At 41.7% G+C, this 23,366-nt stretch overlaps 1 protein-coding gene across 1 annotated transcript; it reads right to left on the reverse strand.

Moving 5' to 3' along the window:
• Positions 1-620: 620 nt before the first annotated feature.
• On the reverse strand, positions 621-23,009 carry KPNB1 (karyopherin subunit beta 1). The gene is made up of 22 exons (XM_052657348.1): positions 22,643-23,009; positions 22,481-22,539; positions 20,231-20,413; positions 17,803-18,003; positions 16,639-16,791; positions 15,098-15,157; positions 14,445-14,534; positions 13,993-14,103; positions 13,018-13,119; positions 11,293-11,517; positions 10,222-10,413; positions 9,343-9,473; positions 8,647-8,794; positions 8,253-8,324; positions 6,944-7,088; positions 5,631-5,713; positions 5,039-5,146; positions 4,542-4,685; positions 4,324-4,429; positions 3,576-3,690; positions 2,775-2,936; positions 621-1,832 (listed from the first exon to the last, which is right to left on the reverse strand). Coding segments are annotated over exons 1-22 (2,631 nt in total). The 5' UTR covers positions 22,683-23,009; the 3' UTR covers positions 621-1,831.
• Positions 23,010-23,366: the final 357 nt, after the last annotated feature.

Here is a 23,366-nt window from a genome sequence, read left to right on the forward strand (position 1 = left end):
TGCCATATGGATGGGCAAAACTGAGCCAATCCCACTTATGAATGGAAGGCCTGAACAGGGAGTTGGCAAAGAGAAAAAAATGTAAGCCCATATTTTTTGCTAGAATGGAAGTAAAAGTGGAAAGTTAAGGTCTTATTTTTTAATCCTCCAAATACCAGGAAGCAATTTAAAATCTTCCTTGGTGCTTTTGAAAGCAGCGTATTCAAAATGCCAGCAAAAACTCCTAATAATTGCAAAACCAAAAGGGGATCAAAGCTCACCGACATCCCTCCTTATTGCTGAAAGAGGCTAAAACCAAAATTCAAGGTGCCCTGTTCCCTTGTAAAAGGGAAAAAAATTGTCTGATTTAGTTATCATAGCACATCACACTTTAAACAAAAATATTAAAGCGTGTGACCAGGGAAATGTTTTGACACCATTTTATTAATCTTCAACTTCAGTGGAAAAATATAACCTTTTCAAGTGCCATTTTCATCACAAGAGTTCTAATGTATATATATGTGTGTGTATATATACACACACACACACATATGTATTCTTTTGATCACTTGGTTTTGAAGTGCAGCAAGAGACCAATACCTCATTATAATCAATCAAATAAATGAGAACAGAAGGCCAAGCAGTTTCCAAATGGTTATTTTATCAGATTGTTTATAAACATTAATTTTTCCTTGTTTGCAATCCAAAATAGTTACCTGAAGTTTGCTGTTTGTATGTGTTTTGTTCTCAGTATCTGTTTTCTAAACTCTTTGGCACAATTTTCTGGGGGCGTTCAGACTACCACAATACATGTCAGGAGAGAACTTTTCTTTTGTGCTGCCAATTCTGAGCGTTTAAATTTTGGTTTGTTTGGGTTGTGGCTTTCTTTTGAAGTCTGCATTCTTTATTTGTTAACAATGTATTTTTATTTTTTCTGTATCCTCTAACTCCAGAGTTGTTTTTTTTTCTCCCCCCACCCCACCCCCCACTTCTACATTCACAGTTGAACCATATTATTAGGAAAGGCGCCTTGATGAAAAGATCAGGATGGGAGCTCTGACCATTCGTCAGTGTTTTCCCTAAAATTAAAAAAAAGAAAATGAAAGAAAAAAAAACCCAAAAAACAAAACCTAAAGAGCGTCTTTCCTTCTTTTTTTCTTCTCTTACATCTCTTGTGCTGCATCAGTAGACCGAACTTCAGTTAGTTTTATGAAATGCAACATCTAACCCCTTTTTTTTTCTGGGAAAAAGAAACTGCAATGACTTGAAGTTGAGAATGTGGATACCGCCTCATTCACACACACTCATTCTCAGACTGTGAAGAACCCCTCACCCTCCTTTTAGCCAGCACGCATACAGTACCAGTACCATGTGGCAAAGGTACACCAAAGGTGGGCTTGAGACCCAGGCTCCGTCTCTCTCATCAGTAGCAAAGGCCAGGCTGCCTTTTACAGCAAAGCACCACAGCTGAACCCAGTCCCTCCTCCTCTCCCAAGCTAGTCATTCCACTTGGCACCGGCCAAAAGACAGAAAAGCTAGTTCTAGCCTCTCCTGGGAAGAGAGCTTCCTTTTTTATAAGCAAGTAATTCCACTGTTTTTCACTTTTCCAAGATGGCCGACGTTATGGTTTTCTACGAAGTCAGTGCTTACTTAGCTCACTAACAGCACTGCTGTTGGTGGCTGCAGCTGCTGCTGTGGCAGGATTTTCACTATGGTGTGTTTTCAAGCCTCACTCACTCATTCTCTCATTTCCCAAACATTCAGCATCCGTGCACACTCCTCACTTCCGGGTTTTTCAAAAGATTGGAGATTTCCAGTGGGGGTCTCAGGTTATCATCCCAATGGTAACAGATCTAAAAACAGACGGAAAAAAGGTCAATTTTTGAGACTGCACATAGCCAATAGAGCCAAACATCTCACTGATTCCTACAATTAAGTGCTCAAAGACCTGCAGTGAATTTGTAAACTTTTCAAGGACTGATTGTTTTTATTAGTTCCCTATGTGCCATCCACCTGCTTTCATCAGCACTTACAAAGGGTGGGAAACTATAAAGACAAAACTCAAAATGGCCAATTTTACTGAGATGTGTGTCTGCGTGTGCTAAGTCACTTCAGTCGTGTCTGACTCTGTGCGACCCCATGGACTGTAGTCCACCAGGCTACTCTGTCCATGGAATTTTCCAGGCAAGAATATTGGAGTGGGTTGCCATGCCCTCCTCCAGGGGATCTTCCCAACTTAGGGATCAAACCCATATCCTTAATGTCTCCTGCATTGGCAGGTTGGTTCTTTACCATTAGTGCCACCTGGGAAGCCCTGAGATCTGTGACGTAAGATAACTGAGTATGTGAGAGAAAAACAAAGCTATATTTCAAAGCAGAGGTCAGACAACTCCAACTTTGGATATCTTTTGTAAAAGAAAGCCATGTCTAAAACCACTTCAGTAAAGAAAGAAAAGAACATGAGGAAAGAAATAGCAGCAAAAAAAAAGATTTACGGGAAAAGGCCATCATCGATGACTTTATTAAGGTTCCAAACTGATTTGGGGTGACTTCATTGAATTCTAGTCATATAAATTCTGTCCTTTATCACCAAATATTTGGCTCAAAGAAAGATGGGCTGCCTGACCCTTCCACTAGTATAAGGCTGAGGAACAAAGTCCTGGCTCAGAAGCACTTGTATGGGAAATAGTATAAAACAAAACACCAAAAGAAAGTCCTTGTCAGGGAAGTCTAAAGAAAATGAACCTCCTCCCCAAGAAAGCACAAGAAAGCGGGCAGTGGAAACCAGCTCTTACCAAGCTTGGTTCTTCAGTTTCCTCAGTTCTTTTGTTGCCCATGTAGCAAGGGTTTTCGCTTTGTTAGTCTTCGACCTCCGCCCTTCAGTTAACAGTTCATGGATCATTGGCCTAGCTTCTACTAACTTCAGTACATCCTTCCCAAATGCTGTACACAAGTCCCTGTGCAAAATAAGCACAACTGAAAATGAGCTCTTGGCCTGACAACAAGACCATGTTTAGAACCTTCCACACCTATAGCTAAGCTAGCTATAGGTTTCTTGGTATTTACCTACTTTTTAAAGCCAGAAGAAATTTTCAACATAAGTCTAACACCTGCCCTCAACAGATTACAAAAATGAGATGTAAAAAAAAATAGAATGACCTTACCCAGGGTTCCACAGCCAATTCATGGTAAAATCAGAACTAGACTCCATCCAAGTCTTTGAGCTCCTCAAAACCAATGTTCTGTCTTCTAATGATGCCTCAGAAACCCTCAGTAGAGGAGGCCAGAGGTAATTTGTTGACCAGTATCAGAATATGAGATGTTGACATAGATCTGATGTTGCTTCTATACTTCTTTGAGAGCTCACTTCTGAAGAGTTTGGTGGGGGGAATTAGAAATCTGGAGGGTCTAGAATGAGATTAGAGCTAAGTCCGAAATGAATGATCACCTAAGAACTCACAACGGTATGATGGGGTCTATTAAAGAAAGAAGTCCCCCCTGTGCCAATCCAGGCGACTCTCAATATTCTTTATAACATGTCTTCTCATTTTCTATGAGAAGTTCTATTCAGCTATCAGAAGCAGGGTTTAACCTACCCTATCAGTCCAGCAGCACAAGCTACGACTCCGTCTGTATGATCCTCATCTCCAGCGATGTGGTCAATGAAAGACAGAATAAATTCTACTCGGGGCTGTACTAGCATCACATCCGCTATAAAAGAAAGAGAAGGTCGAATGAGGTTGCCCTCCACCTGGCAGGCATACACCCTGTTTCAAAATTCCCAAATGCCCTACCCCCATCATGGAGGCTTCGGTCTAGGGAACTAGTCGTACAGAGTTACACCAAACTGTTTTTCCTCATTTGTCAAGTCAACAGAAGAGGCAGATACTCCTTAACAAACAGAAGTATGTATATATATATGTAGAAGGACAAATGGAACCTTTCCTTTAAGCCAAGTGTGAAGTACAGTATTTCCCCAGTCAATAACAAAAAACATCAGGTGACAGAGGAAATCTAATCCCCCAATCCTTCAATTTAGATGACTGGACTGGGGGAGGGGCAGCACATCTCAAGAACTCCCACTTGGGGTTGGTATACATGCACCAGCATCAACAGGCTTGCTGGATTCCATCCCTTGCAATGATCAAACAACACAGCTGAGGAACGGTGGTCAGAAATAATAAAGTCTATAACCTCCCCCAAAGCTACTCCCTTCATTAGAGCACTGTTCCTCCTCCCCTTATTTTAAGCAGTAAGTGCTAGTTTACAAGTAAGCCATGCAATGAACACAGTCCATCTGGCTAAGTGCACACTAGACTAAGTCAACTGGAATGTATACTCAACGGTGTACGTTCTCCTGGTCTCCCTTCAATCCCTGGACAATTCCGGTATAGGCTTCCAAGCAGCCTTCCCGTAGCTCATTCAGATAATCCACCATGTCATAGTCTGACTGCAAGAGAAAAAGAATAGGATCACTGTATTCGATGGCCTTTGGTTGTGCATTTGTCAAAAGTCCCGCTCCTCCAATCGGGGCTGGACTTAAAAGATACCTTTAAGCTTACCTTGTCCACTTGGGCCTGGGAGGCCTGCTGAAGAGTATTCAAAACCACCTCTAGGTATTTTTTAAATTCTCCACCAATAGCAAGGGCAATATCACCAAACACTGACAGAATCTGTGGCTTCACAGACCTGTGAACATTTTCATTCTGACAAGGAGGAAAAAAAAAAAGTTCTGTCCAAAGACTCAGAGAGCTTTTTTAACAATAAGCAACTAATATATTGGGTATAGACCTGTAAGTGACATACACAAAAATCAGCAGTGGTCATCTCTAGGTAGAGGAGATTATAATATTTACTTTTCCTTTGCACTTAGGTTCCCACCTGCGCCTCTCAGGTTCCATACATTGAGCATGCATTTCTTTATTTCCTTAGGTTAGAATCATCTTGTGAAAATGAACAATTCCCTTCATAAGCCCACAGCCAACATTCTGGAACATACAAACTCTCTGCCACAGATCTTGATGTTTAATCATCTAAGACTGTGTGTGTAGACACTCACCCCCAAGTTCTCCAGTAAGAGCTGCATCACCTCGTCACAGAAAGGTAAGATGTTGGATTGCAGGGCACGGCATAAGTCTCCCACTAAGCCCACAGCCGCCAAACAAACCTGCAAAGAATTAAGTCGATCATCTCTGGAACAGAAAAAGGCTGCCAGCAAGGGGTAAGGCATACCTAGCTACTGATCCTTTACCACATGAACTTAAGAGTCGAAGAAGGAAAGACCCTTCTTCCCTGAGCTTAGTTCATTTTAACAACCAATATGGCAGAAAGAGAACTACGGTTATTTAAACTACCATTAAGAAAGGACAGAAAAGACAATATTCACCAGGGATGGTGGTGGCAGAGACAGGTGGTTTATTGAAAACAAAACAAAACCCTTCTGAGGGTACTACTCGGTATGTCTAATGTCCAGTTTCTTACCGACTACTTTTAGTTCAGACACTTATGCCAACAAAGTAGCTCAACCCTGATACATGGGGTGATACATGGAAAAGCCCCACCTGGGTTACAGGATCCAGATTTCTGTACTATAATGCCCGCCAGGTATAAATGAAGACATAAACATATTATTTTTGAAAAGCACAGTTTACCTGGTACTCAGCGTAATTTTTCAATCCAATGCCCAAGAAGGGTTTAAAGGCCTCCATGTACTTTAGGAATTCACCACCCAACACTGTAAAAAAAACCCCAATTTATTAGCACCACAGGATCACAGATGTGACCAAAAATAACCATCTTAGCTCTCCCAAAATGTATGCACTCCAGTCAAAAGGCTGGGTAAAATGAGAGTTAAATAGCAATTTTATCATAAAGACATTACTGCTGTCTTGGACAAGCCAAATTCATTACTGCTGGAGATAATGCCAAATCTCCAGAGTGGGATTTCACTCTGGTTGAAACTACCAAGCAGTATGGCTCTCAAGGAATGTCAAAGTTAATTAAGAATTGGCTGAGCTAGTGATACTGATTTATACTTCTTCATCTGATTGTAACATGAACTCTTTGGAAGCCAGTTTGTTTTTTTGGCCTCACCATGTGGCTTGTGGGATTTCAGTTCCCTGACCAAGGATTGAACACGGGCCACGACAATGAAAGCACCAAATCCTAACCACTAGTCCATGAGGGATTCCCAGAAGCCAGCTTAATAAATCAGGATCTTTAAACAATTCCATCAAGGACTTATTTAATAAGCCTGTCAAGAAAAGTTGTCTGGGTTTCATATTCAATTCAGCTACTCTGGGAACTAAAATTAACTTCTGTGCCCTGCCAGGGTGGTCACAAGGGGCCGGACCAGTTGGACATCGGCTCCTTATGCTAGAAATGAGTCTGCCTTAGTAATACACCTTATAGACCACCACTGAAGAAGCATTCCCAGTTTCTGAAGTCAGATACAGTTTCCCCAAAGCAATTCTGAATAGTTAAGATATGTGACAATCAGAAAATCAATTAATTCCTAGAACTCAGTGTTTCATTCCATTCCATACTAAGCACCATATTGTCTCAACCTAGATCCAAAGCATTAAAACCCAAACCAGAAAGTACCAAGTGCCAGGAAAGAAAACATAAACCTTTGCTTCCTCCATCCTTTACAGGTGTCAAAGCTCAATAAAGCAAGTTAAGTTTCAGGGGAAAAAGGAACCCGGGGAACATGAGGTAGATAAGTTCCCTCTACCCACCAAAGAGCTGCCAGCCTGACTTGCACACTGGCTCCCATTCACTTCAGGGAGAGTGGCAAGGTAGTTATACACAAATTTATACTTATGTTCACTCCAACTCTGAACTGACTCGATAACACATAAGTGAAAAGACAGGACTATGCTTTTTGCAGTCAAAAATTCTTCATGGCTACTGAAACTCTCTTGCATTCTAAAGAAATTTCCTTGCCTGACTGTGGCTCACTGACCTTCCACCAATGTGCTAACTGCCATTAGGGCATCCTCTTGCACTCCCCCAGACCCAGCTGTGCTTTGGAACATCCTTAACAGGGAGGCCATGACCACATCAGAGATCTGCAAAGCATCTTGATGTTGCACCTTCCGGAGAACATTCTGTAAAATGAATAAAAGTTCAGAATCTGGTAATTCCAAACCCTCCAACCAGCACACCATACTATGTCTTTAATTTTTCTTTTTTTTTTTTAAATCAGTTAAGTCTCTAGAACTTTTTTTGGGGGAAAAGCTTTTTCTGCTCAGAAGTTTTGAAAGTGCAAATCAACTGCAACAAAACATACATCTAAATAACTCATCTATTTCCCAATTCAGAACAAGCATAAGAGGATCTTCCATCAAATGTGATAAATCTGCCTCCATATTTAGCTGTATTGAAATGGCAGTTAAATTATTTCAGCTTTGAAGAAGGACATGTCATATGTGAATTATTATTCATAAAAAAAAAGCAACCCTTTCTATGGCCTAACCCATTTACAGATTTTGGTCAAGAAAGTCTTGATAAAGCCAATCTGACTTTTCCCAATTCAACATTCTTCAAACCTCCCTCCTTACCCTTTGTTTCAACTAATGTCACTGAATCAGTAAAGAGCTGTTAACTGTCATGTTTTAAAAAATTAAGTCTGGTGTAAGGAGACTTAAGGAGAAGGGAGTCATAGGTAAGATGATCTAGTTAGCATCACTCAATTCTATAACCTAGTACTACCCTAGGCACTAGACAAGTTCCAAGGTTTCCCTATTCTTAGGTAAAAAAGGGAGTAACTCTTCAGCCATGCCATTACGCTAGTCATGATCAAGGAGTAACATTTTCCCAGTCTCTCCTCAGAAAAAAAAAGTCTACTGTGAGTATCAGGAAATTATAAATTTATAATCTGTATATTACAATTATAAATAACAAAGTTTCCAAAAGCGGTTGCTTCAAAAGATGATGGCAAAAACACAAGGCTGTTTTTAGCTCAGTGAACCATAGCTGGGAACCAAATCTGACCGGGCTACACTTGAACAACCTGATGAAAACCAAAAACGAAAGGCTGCTAATACAAAATAGCTTCATGTTTGGGAGGACCATCACAAATGGGAGGAGTTTCCTTCCCTACATTGTACAAAAGGCAAATTTTATGGACAGACAAGAAAGGAAAATGGGAAACTCTCCTAAGACGAATGTCTTTTGAGAAGAGCTTCTGACCATCATCACCCACAACATCATCTTCATCCTGAGACACAGCGCTTTTCCTGGTTCTATTAAGTGATAAGGCACCATCATACCTGAAGAGTTGCGCAGAGTAAAGACTGAAGGTCATTGAACTGGATCCTATCCGATGTGCTCTGGATATGTGACTACAAAGAAAAGATCATGTTCTGAATAAACACCTTCTAAAAGGCTCTGAACACCCTCCCAAAAAAGCTTCCATTTTTGCTGGATAAATAATCTCTACTAGTGCTAATGGAAAGTAAATAAACTTATGCATATATATGGTGTGACACATACATGAATAAACTGTACTAAGCAATGCAATTCGAAGTTGCAACGTTTTTTGTATGAGCCTTATGTCTTTCTAAGAACATATATACGTAAACACCAAAAACAAGAGAACAGTCTTGAAATAGAGCCATGTGTAAAGCACCACGCCCTTCCCGTCAGGAAGGTGTTCAGTCTCACCTCCATCTGGAGCACCTGTTGCAGTCGTTCCATGATGACCAGAGTAGTTTTCTGAACTGCAGGGTAACAGTCCTTGGCACTGTTTTTCACAATTTCCATTAGCGATTCATATGCAGAACTCCTCAGGTTGTTCTGGTGTCCATCAGGTCTATAAGGAACACACAGCAAAAAACCTCAAAGTCTTGACCGAGAAAGGACAGAGTCGTTCTTATGTAGACATTATCTCACTGAAAATAACCCCAAAACCAATATGGCTGCAGACCTGATCTGAAATTGGCAGACACAATATAGCCTGGAACCAAAATTTCAATCTCTGAGCCAATGATTATGTTCAATATGGTTTCCAGACCTGATAATTAGAATGGCCCTTTTAGAAAAGGGCTAAAATTATACGAAAAATAGTTACAAATGTTGAAGAACCCATGTGGACAATAGACTAGTTTGCACCGAAAGCTATGAAAAAGATATCTTGGGAATTCCCTGGTGGACCAGGGGTTTGGATTCCATGCTCTCACTGCCAAGGGCTCAGGTTCAATCCCTGGTGGGGGAACTAAGATCCCATAAGCCAGGCAGTGAAGCACCAGGATTCTTTTCATTTCTCCTATTGCAATGTTTCTATATTAGACAGCCCCCAAAAAAGAGTGTAAAAGGAGTTGGATGCAAAGACACCACTCATTTCTGTTAAGTACCAGTTACCTGTCTGTGGTCTCCAAGAGCTTCTGAACTATGAGTTCAAAAGAAGATGATAAGCAATAGGTAGCTGGTTCTTCCTGATCATCAGCTACATCTGCAGCTTCATAAGCAGCTTCAGCCAGACTGGAGAAAGCCTTAAACCCAGACAGAGTAAATATTAATTAGTCCTGAAAAGAACCCCATTCCAGAATCACCTCATTTTCCTTTAAGATACCCTGGGCAGTGTTCCCTTCCAACTGATCTAAGAATAAATCAATGGCAGTGAATCTTTAATTCTTCCTGTCAAGGTCATCTCAAGACAATATCTATAAGTATCCTTAAATAAATGTATGTATCTGCCCGCAGGAGAAATATTCTCTAAACAGTACAGTATTCTCACCTACCATGAATGCCTACCACTTCATTTCTTCTCTTTGCATTCACAGGAAGCCTTTTAATTCCACTCCTTCCTTATTTGAACTTCCTCCCCCAAATCCCAAAGTTCCCTAGTGAACTATACTCAGCCTATACTGACTCAGCACTTGGGCCGCCTACCTTCCTTCCCTCGTGACCCCTTCTCAGCAATGGTACTTTTCGTAGCCAGCAACTCTCTACCTTAAAATTTCTTGTCCCCAAGCCACTGAAGAAAAGAAAGAAAACCAAGTCCACAGAGTTTTCCCACTGGGTTAGCATGACTGTTCTAAACCAGTCACCATGAGTCAACAGCTCCCTCTGGGTCATGCAGCTCACATCTCCCCCACATTTTAATTGATGAAATTAGGAAGGAGATGCTATTCAAAAAGAGCCTTCTAGTGAGGTAGATCCATTTCTCTCCCACACCTCCTACTTCCTTGCCAATGGCTTAGTCAAGCTCCTTATCTCAACAGGAAGAAAATGCCTCACCCAGCACACATTTGAAGCCACTCTGGGCTCAGCACTGAGGCCCTCAATCAGACACTGCAGCAGGGGAGTCAAGTAGACATCATTGATGGCGGCTTCAGGGAGCAGTTCACAGATTCTGCCCACTGTCCATGCAGTTGTATCTCGAACAACTACACTGGGGTCTTTCATTAATTCTATTAAGGTGGGCATAGCCTGTAAACATAACAGTTATTGGCAAAACAAAACAAATATAGCCTGTAAACATAACAGTTATTGGCAAAGAAAAACAAAGATTGAAATTCATGCTGACCAACACCTCAGAAGAGGTGTTGGGTTTTAACTCAAAGTTATCAAAACAGTTTTGTCATTTTATAAGATATGCTTGTCAAATATTCAACAATATAACAAAAGTAACTGGAAACATGAAAAAGTCCCTCTCTCTTCATCAAATCTCAGTACAGTTTTATTAAGACTTTGGTACAAATACTTTCAGCCATCTTTATTGAATTATTCAGGCAGAGATCCCAGGATGCAGCTGAAATGGCTTTTAGCTATTCCTGAAAGGTTGAGTTCCATATACTAAACAACTAAAATGCACTCTTGTGTCACCTGTTGTAGGAAAATAAATAACAAAACTTTCATTAAGATTTTTCATTACATGTCATTTTGTCCTGAGGACTGAATACCCACATCATTGAAAACCATGGAGAATTATTTGTGTTATAATATTTAGTGAAGAAAAAAGAAACCAACAAAAAACAAGTTGTAAAAGTATTCATACAGTAAGACCTCCACCCTAGTACGCACACAGAAGAAAACCTTCAAGGATAAATACAAAGCATTAATAATGTTATCCTTGGGCAAGAGGATTAAAGGTAACCTTTTTTGGGGCCCTGTCTCCATTTTTCAAGTTGTATGGTTTTTGTAATAAAAGTTAAGAAATACATTTTATGCCTCATTGACAGCAAACAGCTATCTACAAGTGACCTTTGTGGATGATTATTTACAGCTTTGTTCTTAAAGACAAATCTTCAAGCAAAAGGTTAAACGATAAACATCCCACTTCCCACCCCTACACTCCCTCAGCTTTACCTGTATAACTAGTGGTTTGAGCTGATTGGGCTCTGGTCCTTCCAAGATGCAGCCAAAGGCCATCACTGCTGCATCCCGGTACCGCCAGTCAGGGTTCTTGATGTGCTCTTTGATGAAGGGAAGGACATGTGGGACAATGTCATCTTCACAGCAGGTGGCCAGAAGCATGAGGCACACCCCTGCTGCTTTGCAGGGGTTCCAGTCGTCATCGTCGTCATTTTCATCCTGGTTAAAGAATGTGGCAGTAGTTCAGTTCTTGATCAAAGAAGCTCTTCAACTCAAAAGGACCTCTGATTACAGCACTCTCAATTATCATTACAACTTAAGCTTTGGGGAAGTAAATAAAATAGAAACCTTCATATCTTTATCTCCTCCACAAAAATTCGTCAACACAACCTCTGTTAAACAAGATGCAGACAGAGGGAAGGTATTTCTCACTACTATACAACAAGATGAACAAGCTCCCACTACATGGAATACGGGTGAATTTCAAATACATCGAGTAAAAGCAGAACAGAAGAAAGCTAAATGACTAGTAATATAAAGCTCAAAACTAGTCAAAACCTATGGAGTTAAAGGTGAGGGAAGAGGAAGAAGGCATTGGTAGGCGGAGCCTTCTGGTATGCCAGTAATTGTTGTATTTCAAAAATTAAAAAAAGATTACATTTGGATCTCCCTTGAAACTGGAAATCAAGGTGTTTTTTATTGTGGCCATTCACACCAGAGTAATTTAAGACAATTATACTTATACAGTTTCAGAAAATTACATACCTAAAGAATGATTTGTTTCCCAATGAGATGCACAGCAAAAATATACAAAAGCAAAAATACTAAGATCAAAAGATTTAAAAAAAAAAAGCAACTGTAAAACTGAAGGATGAGATGAAAATTTAAGGGAACACCCAGTCCATTTCAAAGTAATATATCTTTACTTATCTTTTGACACTGCTGTATTAAGAGTCATGAAATTCCCTAAAAGCAAATTATATTCCTGTATACACAGAAATCCTGCAGTGCCCAGTCACAGCATTATTTCCTCAAAGCACTGCCAGCTCTTTGGTATAGTTCACACGCACCAGAACAGGAGAGGTGACAGAATCTTTCTCAACACCATAAAGCCAAAAAGAACACCAGAAACTAAGAACACTTCCTAGAAGATGACTTCTCAGGGCTTCCCTGGTGGCCCAGTGGTTAAGAATCCACCTTGTAATGCAGGGGACACCATTCAGTCCCTGGTCCAGGGAGATCCCACAGGCTGTGGGGCAACCTAGCCCATGCGCTACAACAAGGGCTGCGCCCTAGAGCCTGCGTGCAGCAGCTACCGAAGCCCGCGTGCCCTAGAGCCTGTGCTCCGCGATAAGGGAAGCCACTGCGGCGAGAAGCCAGCTCAGCACAGCTAGAGGAGCCGCACTCTCCACAACCAGAAAGAGCCTGCGCGCAGCAACAGAGACCCAGCAGAGCCAAAGACAGTTTTTTAAAAAACATAATTTCTCTATTTACTCATTAAACCCACATTCTTCATGAAGTCTTGTTACTTTTATCTGGTCACAAACTACTCAGAGCCTAAAGGACCTTATAGATCCAGTTCAGCTCTTTGAAGTCATGGATAACAGAACACCAAGTTGTTTCAGAATTGCGGAGTTCCTTTATGGCGACTGTTCCACAGCAAACCCACCATTACCAAGGCTTTACAGTTCACTTGACTAGATTTGGAGGGCAACTCACCTGTTTAGTTAGTGTCTGTGTGAGGATTGGAACCAGGTACTGTAGCGCTCCCTTGGCATAAAATTTGCTGGTGTGCTCAGGGGGCCGTCCTTGTTCTGCTGCCTGAAGAGAAACATTAAGCAAATTCTGGATGGCAGCAAACAAACCATGAAGGCATACCATTTAAAGGCACACAGCGAGAGCTGCCCACGGGTCTGCACAGAGAAACAGGGACACAGAGCCCTCCCTGGCAGTCCAGCGGTTAAAGACTCCACGCTTCCACTGTAGGTGGCATACGTTCCATCCCTGGTCAGGGAAGATCCTGCATGCCTTGAGGTGCACTCCGTCCCCCCGCCAAACACATGGAGCCCATGGTAACATGCAGTATGAGTGGTCTTTGGAGGCACTCATTTTGTCTAGCTACTTCAATGAGATTCTTTTAGGCTATACATAGAATCTACTTTAAAGGATCAAGGCAATCCTTCTTTTTTCACTAATTGACCTTTGGATAAAGAGATGCACTAAGCTCCCTTAAGGAGGCCAAAAGTCGGTGCTTTCTGAAGGACATAAAGACAATTAAGGTTGGAAACAAAGCCGGAATTTTAATTTGCAAGTGCAGAACTAACCCCTTTCTCCATATCTGATTTCTTCACCAGAATTGATAAGCTATCAATTATACATCCCATCCTTGCATTAGGACTTCCAAAAGAAAACAATTCAGCATCAGAGAGCATCTGGTTAAAATGTGACTGCCTGCTGCCCTCTTGTGTTCACAGGACTAATATTTACAACAAATCCCAACTGGTAAAAATAGATGCCGCATGGCTTTGGCTAGTGAAAAAAACCAAACCCCAAATCTCTACAAATGGAGATACCTTCTAACCCCAGTCAGAAAAAAAGCTCTCCTAGAGGAGAAAAATAACAGCCATAAAAAAGGTAAGTTCCAAAACCCAGTCAGAATAACAGCTCCCACCACATCAGCCCTCTTAGGCTCACCTCTGAAGCTTCAATGGCCAAATCCATTTCCTCATCGCAGACATTGGACCAGAATTCTATCCCCTGTAGGGCCACCTCATCAATGTCACTTTTCATTGCTTCAATTGTGATCTTAAAAGAGAAAACAAGATACCCCAGGTTCCAAATAAGTGCTGGATCAAGTTCGACCCCTCCTACAACCACAGATATTCAAGTTTCAAAAATGTAGATTTATGAAAGCTAGGTCTGAAATGAAAGGCAGGAAGAAACAGAGTTTTAAACTATACTCTTTTTATGAGTACAAAGTTAGCAGAAGTTTTCTTGGCACACTGCTGATGAACTCAAATCTCAAGGAATTTCCTTGATTTCACAACATTAAATAAAAAGATTACGGAACTGACAGAACAGCATCTAAGAATAAGGGGCTTTTGCAATTAGCTATATGCTCAACTGCATAAAATAGAAGTACTTACTGCAAAAAGAGCAGGACCCATATATGTCTCCATGTACTGATAATATAAGGACATTATCTTCACCAGATTCTGTAAGGCAGCCACTCGTACCTTGTGCAAACATCAGATTAAACCGTTTACTTCTTAGTTTAACAACAATGCAATCTGACAAAGGTAAATAAGTAACTGCTTCACTTAAGAGGGTCAATAATCCATAGGATCAATTGTGGTATATTTGGGTAATATTTTCCTTTCCTTCTTTTTTACTTTAAAGGTGTCTGTGGAACCCTTGGCAGGACTACTCACTATTGCCCTCAGACTGGATGTTACTTCCACCTGCTTCAAGTGTCAAGGTTTAGGTTCCTGAAGTAGGAAAGCTGTTTCAAAGGCTATAACAGAAAACGGGCCCTTGAACAACCTATAGCAATTAAGTAGCAAGGCTGATCACAAACCATTTCTCCCTTAAACATTTTTTAAGAGGGTGGCAACTTCCATCATGTTAGCTTCCAAAGGACTATTCTTCCCTCTTCTCCAACGTATTGAAGAAACATTCTTTTATTAATAAAAGTATTCGTCAAACATTATTTCTGAAGTCACCAGATTCCAACATTTCAAACTACTATGCTAGAGTGAGCATTTCCTAGGAAAGATAGAAGACATGACCTTACACTTACCCTCGTATCTGGACACTGTGTGGCTTCACAGACTACCTGCATAATAAAGTGCCTTTCGGACTGCAGAAGAACAAAAATAAAGAGAATTAGAAGAAGCATATATATACGAAAATTACTAGACTATCCCTTTAAGGAAAACCTCTCTTTCCCTCAGGGACCCACAGAACTCTGGACCGTTTGCAGGTTTTTCTGGACACAGCAATGGGACTACGAGGACTCTAGTGTTTGTCCTGGTGTCTACTATCTGACCTGCCCTCTAAGGAGGTCCCTAATCGTTTAATCCCTCAAATGATCTTCACTAAACAAGACCTGAAGAAGGAAGCAGATAGGAAAATGTAGGTCACAGGATTTAAATAAAGATGGTTAAAACAAAAAAATCATCCATCAGGAAAACTCCTTTCCTTGCATTTAAAATTTAAGAGAATTCTTAAACAAACCAGGATCAAATGTGGTAAAATATAGAAGACTAATGAATTTTGTTTGCTACCATCCTCTTTTGACATCTACAAGGAAAAACCCAGTTTTCCAAGCAATTAGAACTGCTTTGGTTTCTTAGACATCCCAACTTTGTCCAATCTAAGGCCCCCCCAAAACCAGAAAGCCCAACTAAAGAGTCAACAAATATACACAATGCTTTCAGACCATATCATCCAGCAATTCCACTTCTGGATAATATATCCAAAAGAACAGAAAACAACTTCTCAAAGACATATTTGTATACCCATATACACAGCAGCACTATTCACAATAGCCAGAAGGCAGAAGGAAGCAAACCAAATGCCCATCAAGAAACAAATACAATGGAATATTATTCAGTTTTAAAAAGGATATTCTAACATGCTGTAACAGGAATGAACCCAAGACATAATGCTAAATGAAATGAGCCAGTCACAAAGACAAATCAAATCCTGTATGACTCTGCTAATATAAATTATCTACAGTAAACAGACTCATAGGAACAGAAAGTAGAAAAGTTGGTTGCCTGTGACTGGGAAGGGGAAAACAGGGAATTAACAATTGTTTCAGTTTTGCAAGATGAAAAAAGTTCTGGAGATTGGCTGCAAACAACGTGCACACACTTAACACTACTGAGCTGTACATTTAAAAACGGTTAAGATGGTAAACTTTATTTTATTGTACATTTTAACACAACTAAAAGTAAATAATAGAAGGAAATACTGTCAGTCAAAATAGAATTTACATATAAATTTCCAAAAGCACCTTCCTATGGAAGTACGAAACAGCCTAATTTCCATAATTAAAAAGAAATCCCGCAAGCATACTCACACTTTGGACTGCAAAAGGGAAAACCTAAGCCTAGAAACGTTTTAGATCACATCATTCCCAAAAGCCAAATGAGAAATGGCAACACCTACTCCATGGCCATGTTTCACAAAACACAAATCTTAACTAGACTGGAAATAAATACTTCTACACAAGATAGTACTTTCTGAATCATAACCTTAAAACAACACAAAACTTTCATTTAATTCCCCTGCCTCATCCTCTGAACCTGTATTTTTTAATCAAAAGACACTTACCTCTTTGTCAAAGTTTGCTTTGGTGAACTCCAGTGAGTTCAGGAGTGCATTAGTAGCTGCTAGCTTCACATTATTACTAGGCTCTTCTTTCCTCATCCCCTGGATTATGGCAGTCAGAATCTCATTGGATTTATCCTGTAGCTGCTCTGGGTCCTGAAACAAGCAGAAGTGCAGTGAATATAAGAATTGAGCTCATGACTAATCAGCAGTCCTTCTATTCGAGAGATTATCATGGGACTTTCTCTGATCTTTCCCCAAACATTTCCATTTAAGGACAAACTACCTGCAAAATATCCCAGGGTCTGATAGTCTAAACTTGAACTGGAACAAGTTAAACTCATCAACTTCATCTCCTGACTTCTTAGCATAATGACTCTGGGCATGAGGCAATGCTGGCTTTGCCCCCCACCGTTCTGTGCACAGGGAGATGGCAGTGTGGTGTTTCTTCCAGGCCATCTGTACCAACTGAAATAAAGCTTCAGAACATTTGAGGACCAAGGATCAACAACTGGGCACATCTATATCAAAACTGATACCAATGGAGAAGGAAATGGCAACCCACTCCAGTATTCCTGCCTGGAGAATCCCACGGACAGAAGAGCCTGGCAGGCTATAGCCCATGGGGTAGCAAGAGTCGGACATGACTTAGCATCTAAACCAAATAAAATCTGAAGAAATAGAAAAGAAAAACACAACAAAAACTGATACCAAGAGTGGTAATCTCAGCAGCAAGAGTCCTAGAACTGCTGCATTTAACACACTGTGTCATGGCTCCAGTGGTTAAACCAACCACAGAAGAAGCTGGCACACTGTTTCTGTAAAATAGTCTTCGAAAAAGTAACACAGCATTCCTGTTACATTGAGGGTCTTCAGAAATGGATTAGGTCAAGGAGAGGAAGCAGAATCTATGCCTCTCCAAACAGGGATTTTCATCTTGAGTTTGTGACCCTTAAAAGTCTCTTTCCTTTAGGGCATGATTAGCAATATGAGGATAAATTAACTATCCAAATATAGAAGTCTAACAAATAAAGCAGCCCTACTTTCAAAATACATTGCAATAGCTTGTTGTTTTTTTTCCCCCCATGATGATAAGGAATAATTCCAATACCATGCACGTTACAACTAGAGGGAATCAGCAATATATAAGTTAGATACAGTACTTACTATATCTTGGCAAATGTAACCAATAGCTTCCAATGTTGACTCTTTCATGTGCTCTGTGCTGTTGGGGTTTGTGACATTGGCCACCAGCTGAGGAATGAGTTCTGGCCACTGGTTCACTGGGATCTCTGCACAAGCAATACCAGCCACACACTGCGAGGCAGAACTAGGCCGGTACGTTTCTGTGCCCAAAGTCTGCAAAACCTGTGCAGGGGCACACACAAAGACAGAAGATATCAATTTCTAATACTATTTGAACACATTGTACCTACCAGCACACACCTTACATCAGCCTCTGAATCATCTTTAATATAGCAAAGTAGGAAAAGGCATACACAGCATAGGCCAACGGCTGGGAATACAGCTGGCCTCAATACCAAGAGCAGCATAATAAGCATTGCCCCAGAGCCTAGAAATGAAACCAATCACCCCCTATTTCCAAATAGAATCTCCAAAGCCAGAGACCTCACCTCAATTTTCAACACAAGGTAAGAAAAGTAGCAAAGGCACAAGTATAGACAAAGAATGAAGCCACAATGACCCAGAGTTAATCATTACCATGATCAGCTAATTCAGTCAATGAACTCACTAAGACTCACCAGTCCACTCAAAAAGGCAAACAGTTAACTGTTCCTGGCATGAACACAGGACAAAGAGTAGCTGCCAGACATTCAGGCCAGCTCTGCTGACTGGGTCAGGTCACTTAGTATCCTGCTTTGTAGCTAATAATACTGAACTCCCTCCTATTTTTCCCCCTTATATGGTATATCATCAGCTCAGTAACAGTCTGACTGATTCTAAATGAAAGTTTTGCTCTCTAGGCCTACCAGAGCTAGACTGGACTTTAACAAAATCTATGTGTCAAAGACATGGGCAGGGAGCAGGGATGAGATGAACTGTCCAAAAGGGCAGGGGGTGAACAGGTATTAATCCAAGTTAGACTAAGAAATCGTAAGGTGCCTTCACATCATATTGCACCATCTGTAGTACGTATGGAACGCATACTGAATCCCAGTCTCTATGTTTATCTCTTCTCCTTTAAGTTGCTTCCAGAAGACCATTAATTAATCTTACCTCAGGTGATTTAAAAACTAAATGTCTAACTCTTGAGTACTACAAGTTATTTAACCAAGGGTGACCCTAATGGTAATACTCAATTATCAGAAATAAGAGGAGTAAGAAATTAGCTCTCAACTCTGTCCAACACCCAGATTTCAAAAAACAGAAATAACCACCAGCACTGAGTATTACCAGATGTGCTATGAAAAGGAAAAAAGCCCTAAATAACTATTACCTTCCAATAATGCTGATAGAAATTCTTATTCAAAATTTTAAAAAATTCTGGGGTTAAGATTGATGTGCCCCACCCCCAATTACAGTTCTGATTATGTCTTCTCCCATTTACTACTGTGTAATTTGAGGAAAATAAGAAATTGAATAGTAAATATCAAGATTTCCAGTCATTAATGGGATAAACTTCATTGATATCAAATTACTGAGAAGATTAAAATGTTGTTATATAAGCAAACTCAAGTGGATAGAAATAGCTCTACATATTCCAAAGAAGATTCAAAATAAGTTGGCTTTTGTAACCCAGTTTTCTGTCATCAGTTCCTCCATGCAAGACTGGAGAAAGAGGTACATAATTAGAAACAAGTTACTGCTGCAAAGGGCACTAATTTACCTAATGCTGACACCCAGAACCAGGAAACAGAAAATATGATATGCAGAACCTTGACCAGCACAAGTACAGAAGCAGGAATCTTCCCAATGGCTTCCCATCAAATAGCAGGGCCCATCTGACTGCACAGATTCTTGACTTATTACTCTTTGCACCTTTTTCATGTAAGACAGGCCACTAAAGATCTAATTTTAAAAAAGCATATATATATACATATATTCTGATACTCTGCTGTGTCAAGAATCACAGATTTCTAATGCAGCAAAAAACTCACAAGAATCCCATAATGCACAACAAGGGACATTTGATTTTTCTTAAAAAAAAAAAACAAAAAAAAAAAACCATCTGCTAACTCTTTTAAACACTGACAAAAAGCCAGATATTTCTAAAAGTTTCTCATAATTTGCTAAATAGATAAAAACAAGATTAAAGTCATAATCTTATTTCATAAACTCTTTGGGCTTGAAAGGCCCAAGAGATCATTTAATTCCCTTCCTGACCACACAGCACCATGCCTAACCCACCAAACATTGAGAATGATCTACAGAAGATGTTCAAGAAAAGCTCCATGCTAGTTAACTAAGGAAGAATCACTTAGAAAAAGACTGTATGAGAAAGACTTAAATACAACTTTCATCTTCAAATTTAAGTCCCCCCAATCATTACACTGTCAGCCCTATCCCAAGTAGATGACAAAAGAACCCACAGTCCCTAGGCTAGTATGACCAAAGGGAGATGAAAGTTACTTACATAATTCTTGACTTCCCGTCGAGCATTAGCATCAATAGCTAGCCACCTCTGCTGATACTGTGCCTTGATATCTGGATCTTTAGATGTCAAAGAGTTCTTGATTTGTAGACCAGCTGCAACTCTGGCAACTTGACTGTTTCCTGGATTTGCCAGCACTCTGGACAGTTCCACAAGGAAAGTGGGCTGTTAAAAGATGTGAATAAAATACTTCTTAGGAATTTCACCAATTGAGAAAAGCACCCCAAAAATGGGGAAAACCTAAAGATTTTAGGACATAGCATAATGTCTCAGAAAATGCCATAATATTTACTTCAAGATTCCTATAAAAACGTTACTTGGTTCATAAGGAAGTCATCCATCTTCTCACACAGACTCAGCATTTAACGAGGAGTTACAGCTTAGTGCCCAAATCTTCACATTAGATCCCCCAGAATTAAAGCAAGTTTGACAAACTGGTAGTCAGAGGATTCTTTACATGCCTAGGATAGTATCTGGTACCTCAGTAAATTATACTTATTAAGTGAATATGTTATGATAGGGTAGAAAGTAAAATTGTTTTAGATTAAAAAAAAAATATTAGTCCAAAAAGAATGATATTCAAGGGTAGCTTTTGAATGAAAGCATGCCTGAGAGAGAGAAGTACTTCTAAATCTAAAGCAGACTTAGGACGCTAATCTTTAGTTTTAAGTGCTTCAGCAAGAGGGTAACAATATAAAACATATATGTAAGGAAAAAGCAATAACAAATATTTAAAAATAGGGGGCAACTGAAAGGATTAAAATGTCAAGGAAAATGACTTTATGGTTACCACACTAAAGGTTCCTATTCATTTTGGTCTTGAGTTGTTTAAACACAGTGGATTTTTTAATCCACTCAACCTTTTGTACTGCAGAGGTTCCCTCAAACTACTCCTTTGGTGTAAGTATCTTAACATACATTACTCTTCCCCACAAAAAGCTCTCTCCAATGGAAAAGTTAACAGGAAAACCCCAAAGCAGTTTCTTACCACTAACAAGTTCCTTAATCACAGTGGAAGATAATTCTTGAAACTTTTATTAATTATGTACCACTGAAGAATATTAGGAACGTTGGGAACAAGACAAAATAAATGTTAGAAATAAGAAAAGGCTTCTTGCAAATTTAGCAAAACCAGAAAACAGAAATATATATACCAAAAGTTTCATACTAGTGGTTAAAAATCTTTTCTATGGAAAGTTAAGGATAAAAAGATGAGCAACAAAAACTAGTACATGGAAGGGGGGAACCCACAAAACACAAAAAAACCTAGCTTGTATAAAATAAAAATACGTCTTGTCACTGTTTTTGCTTGCGTTATTTTGCATAGATAACACAAAAGAACACATCTGGTTAGAGTGATATTTATCTTAAACCATGTCTAGTACCATTGAGCCTTCTCTCTGCTCCCCATCCCCCCAGCAGGAGGGAATACAGAGAAACATCACTGGCACACAGGCTGTTTCAACCAATCCATCTAACAATTCTTATAGAGAGGTCCAGTCTCTAATGGGCTTAACATTCATTTTTCCCTGTACCCCTTAAATTCGAAAATATGATAAACGAGGAACTTTGCTCTGTGATTTCCTCTGCAAACACGCCCGATCTCAAGGATGAGCCTCAGCCTGTTATCTGGGTGCAGATTTAGTCTTTACTGATTGAGGGGGAGGGGGGACCTGGGAGAGGAATAACAGTCAAGAAAGGGAGAAACATTGCCGGAATGGGTTAAGAGGCATTCAGGTGCAGGCCTGGCCATGAACATAGATCAAGGGAGATTGGAAAAGGCAGAGCTCTGCAAGTACGTAGAAAATCATAGGGGCCGAAGAACAGGAAGGAGAAGCCGGTCCTGATCCGAACAGGGCGGGCAGCGGGGCTCGGAGCTTCCACATGGCCCCTAGGCCCGGCTCCCCCACCCCCACCCTTGCTGAACACGCAGCGCGGCGCAACCTAACTTCCCCTCCCTCCCTCTTTCTCCCTCCTGCTGCACCGCCGCCCTCAGGCCGCGCGCCGATTGGGCGGCAGTCACCCCGGCGCGCCGCGCCATTGGCTAGCTGCCGGGGCCCAGGGCGGGACACACCCACCGGCTTCCCGATGGCGGGGTTAGGTTGGACCGGGGGGGGGAGGGGGACGGGATGGGGCGGGGTGGGTTCCCGAGGCCTGGGCCTCCGGGAGGGCGGGAAGGCCCGCACGCAGGGGATGGGGAGACGGGATGGGGGACGGTGGGGTGGCACGCACCAGGTTCTCCACGGCCGCACGCTCCAGGAACTTCTGCGCCGCTTCCAGTTCCAGCCGATCTGGGGGGAAGGAAAGTGGGAAAAGGGCCAGGGTCAGAGGGGCCAGGGTTTCCCCTCCCCCCACCCAATCACCTCAGCCCGACCCCCGGCCCCCGCGTCCTACCAGGAGACACGGTCTTCTCGAGGATGGTGATCAGCTCCATGGCGAAGGTGGTGGCGGCGGCGACTCCTCCTAAGACGACGGCCCGGCCTCTCGGGCGGCGGCTCTTAACTGGGGATGGGGGTTGGGGGTCGGGTGGGAAGGGAGGGTGGGGTGGGGGGCGGGGGTCACCACAAGCCCATTCACCGGCTCCCTCTTGATAGTCGCTCCAGCTCCCCTTCCTTCCTCCTTTCCTTCCTTCCTCCCTCTTTCTAATTTGCTGCTGGCGGCTGCGGCAGCTGCTCCTCTGACGGCGGGGGAGGGACCCCGGGGGCAGCTCAGAGCGCGGCTGGTGCTCGGGTGGCGGAGGGAGAAAGAAGGGAAGGGAGGCGGTAAGTGAACGGCGGCTCGCAGGGAGGGAGAGAGAGGGAGGGAGGAAGGCGGAGGGATATTCGGCCGGACCTCTCCGCGGCGGCACCGCGCTCCATGTCGATTGGTTGCCGCCGTGGCCACGCGGAATCCCCAATTGGTCAGGCGGTCAGCGTTGAAGGGCCGCCTTGCGCCCATTTGCCCGCTGGCTTCAAGGCCCGGGGTTGGCTGGGCGGGTAGCAGAATGGAGCGCGCGGATTGGCCGAGAGGAGGGACATTGGGGTGAGGCCGACCAGAGTCGGCCTTGATTGGATTGGCCTGCTAAAGGCCTTGAGCTCGGGCCGGCTGGCCGCTGGGAGGAGAATGGACCGAAGGTAAG

The sequence above is a fragment of the Budorcas taxicolor genome, chromosome 19 (assembly GCF_023091745.1).
Source record: "Budorcas taxicolor isolate Tak-1 chromosome 19, Takin1.1, whole genome shotgun sequence".
Lineage (NCBI taxonomy): Eukaryota > Metazoa > Chordata > Mammalia > Artiodactyla > Bovidae > Budorcas > Budorcas taxicolor.

Coding starts and splice junctions, on each gene's coding strand:
- KPNB1 (XM_052657348.1), bottom strand. CDS start 22,682: ATGGAGCTGATCACCATCCTCGAGAAGACCGTGTCTCCTG. Junction 14,104..14,444: donor TGGGTCCTGCTCTTTTTGCA/GTAAGTACTTCT, acceptor TTCTCTTTTAAG/ATCACAATTGAAGCAATGAA. Junction 8,795..9,342: donor CTCTTGGAGACCACAGACAG/GTAACTGGTACT, acceptor TGTTCCTTATAG/ACCTGATGGACACCAGAACA.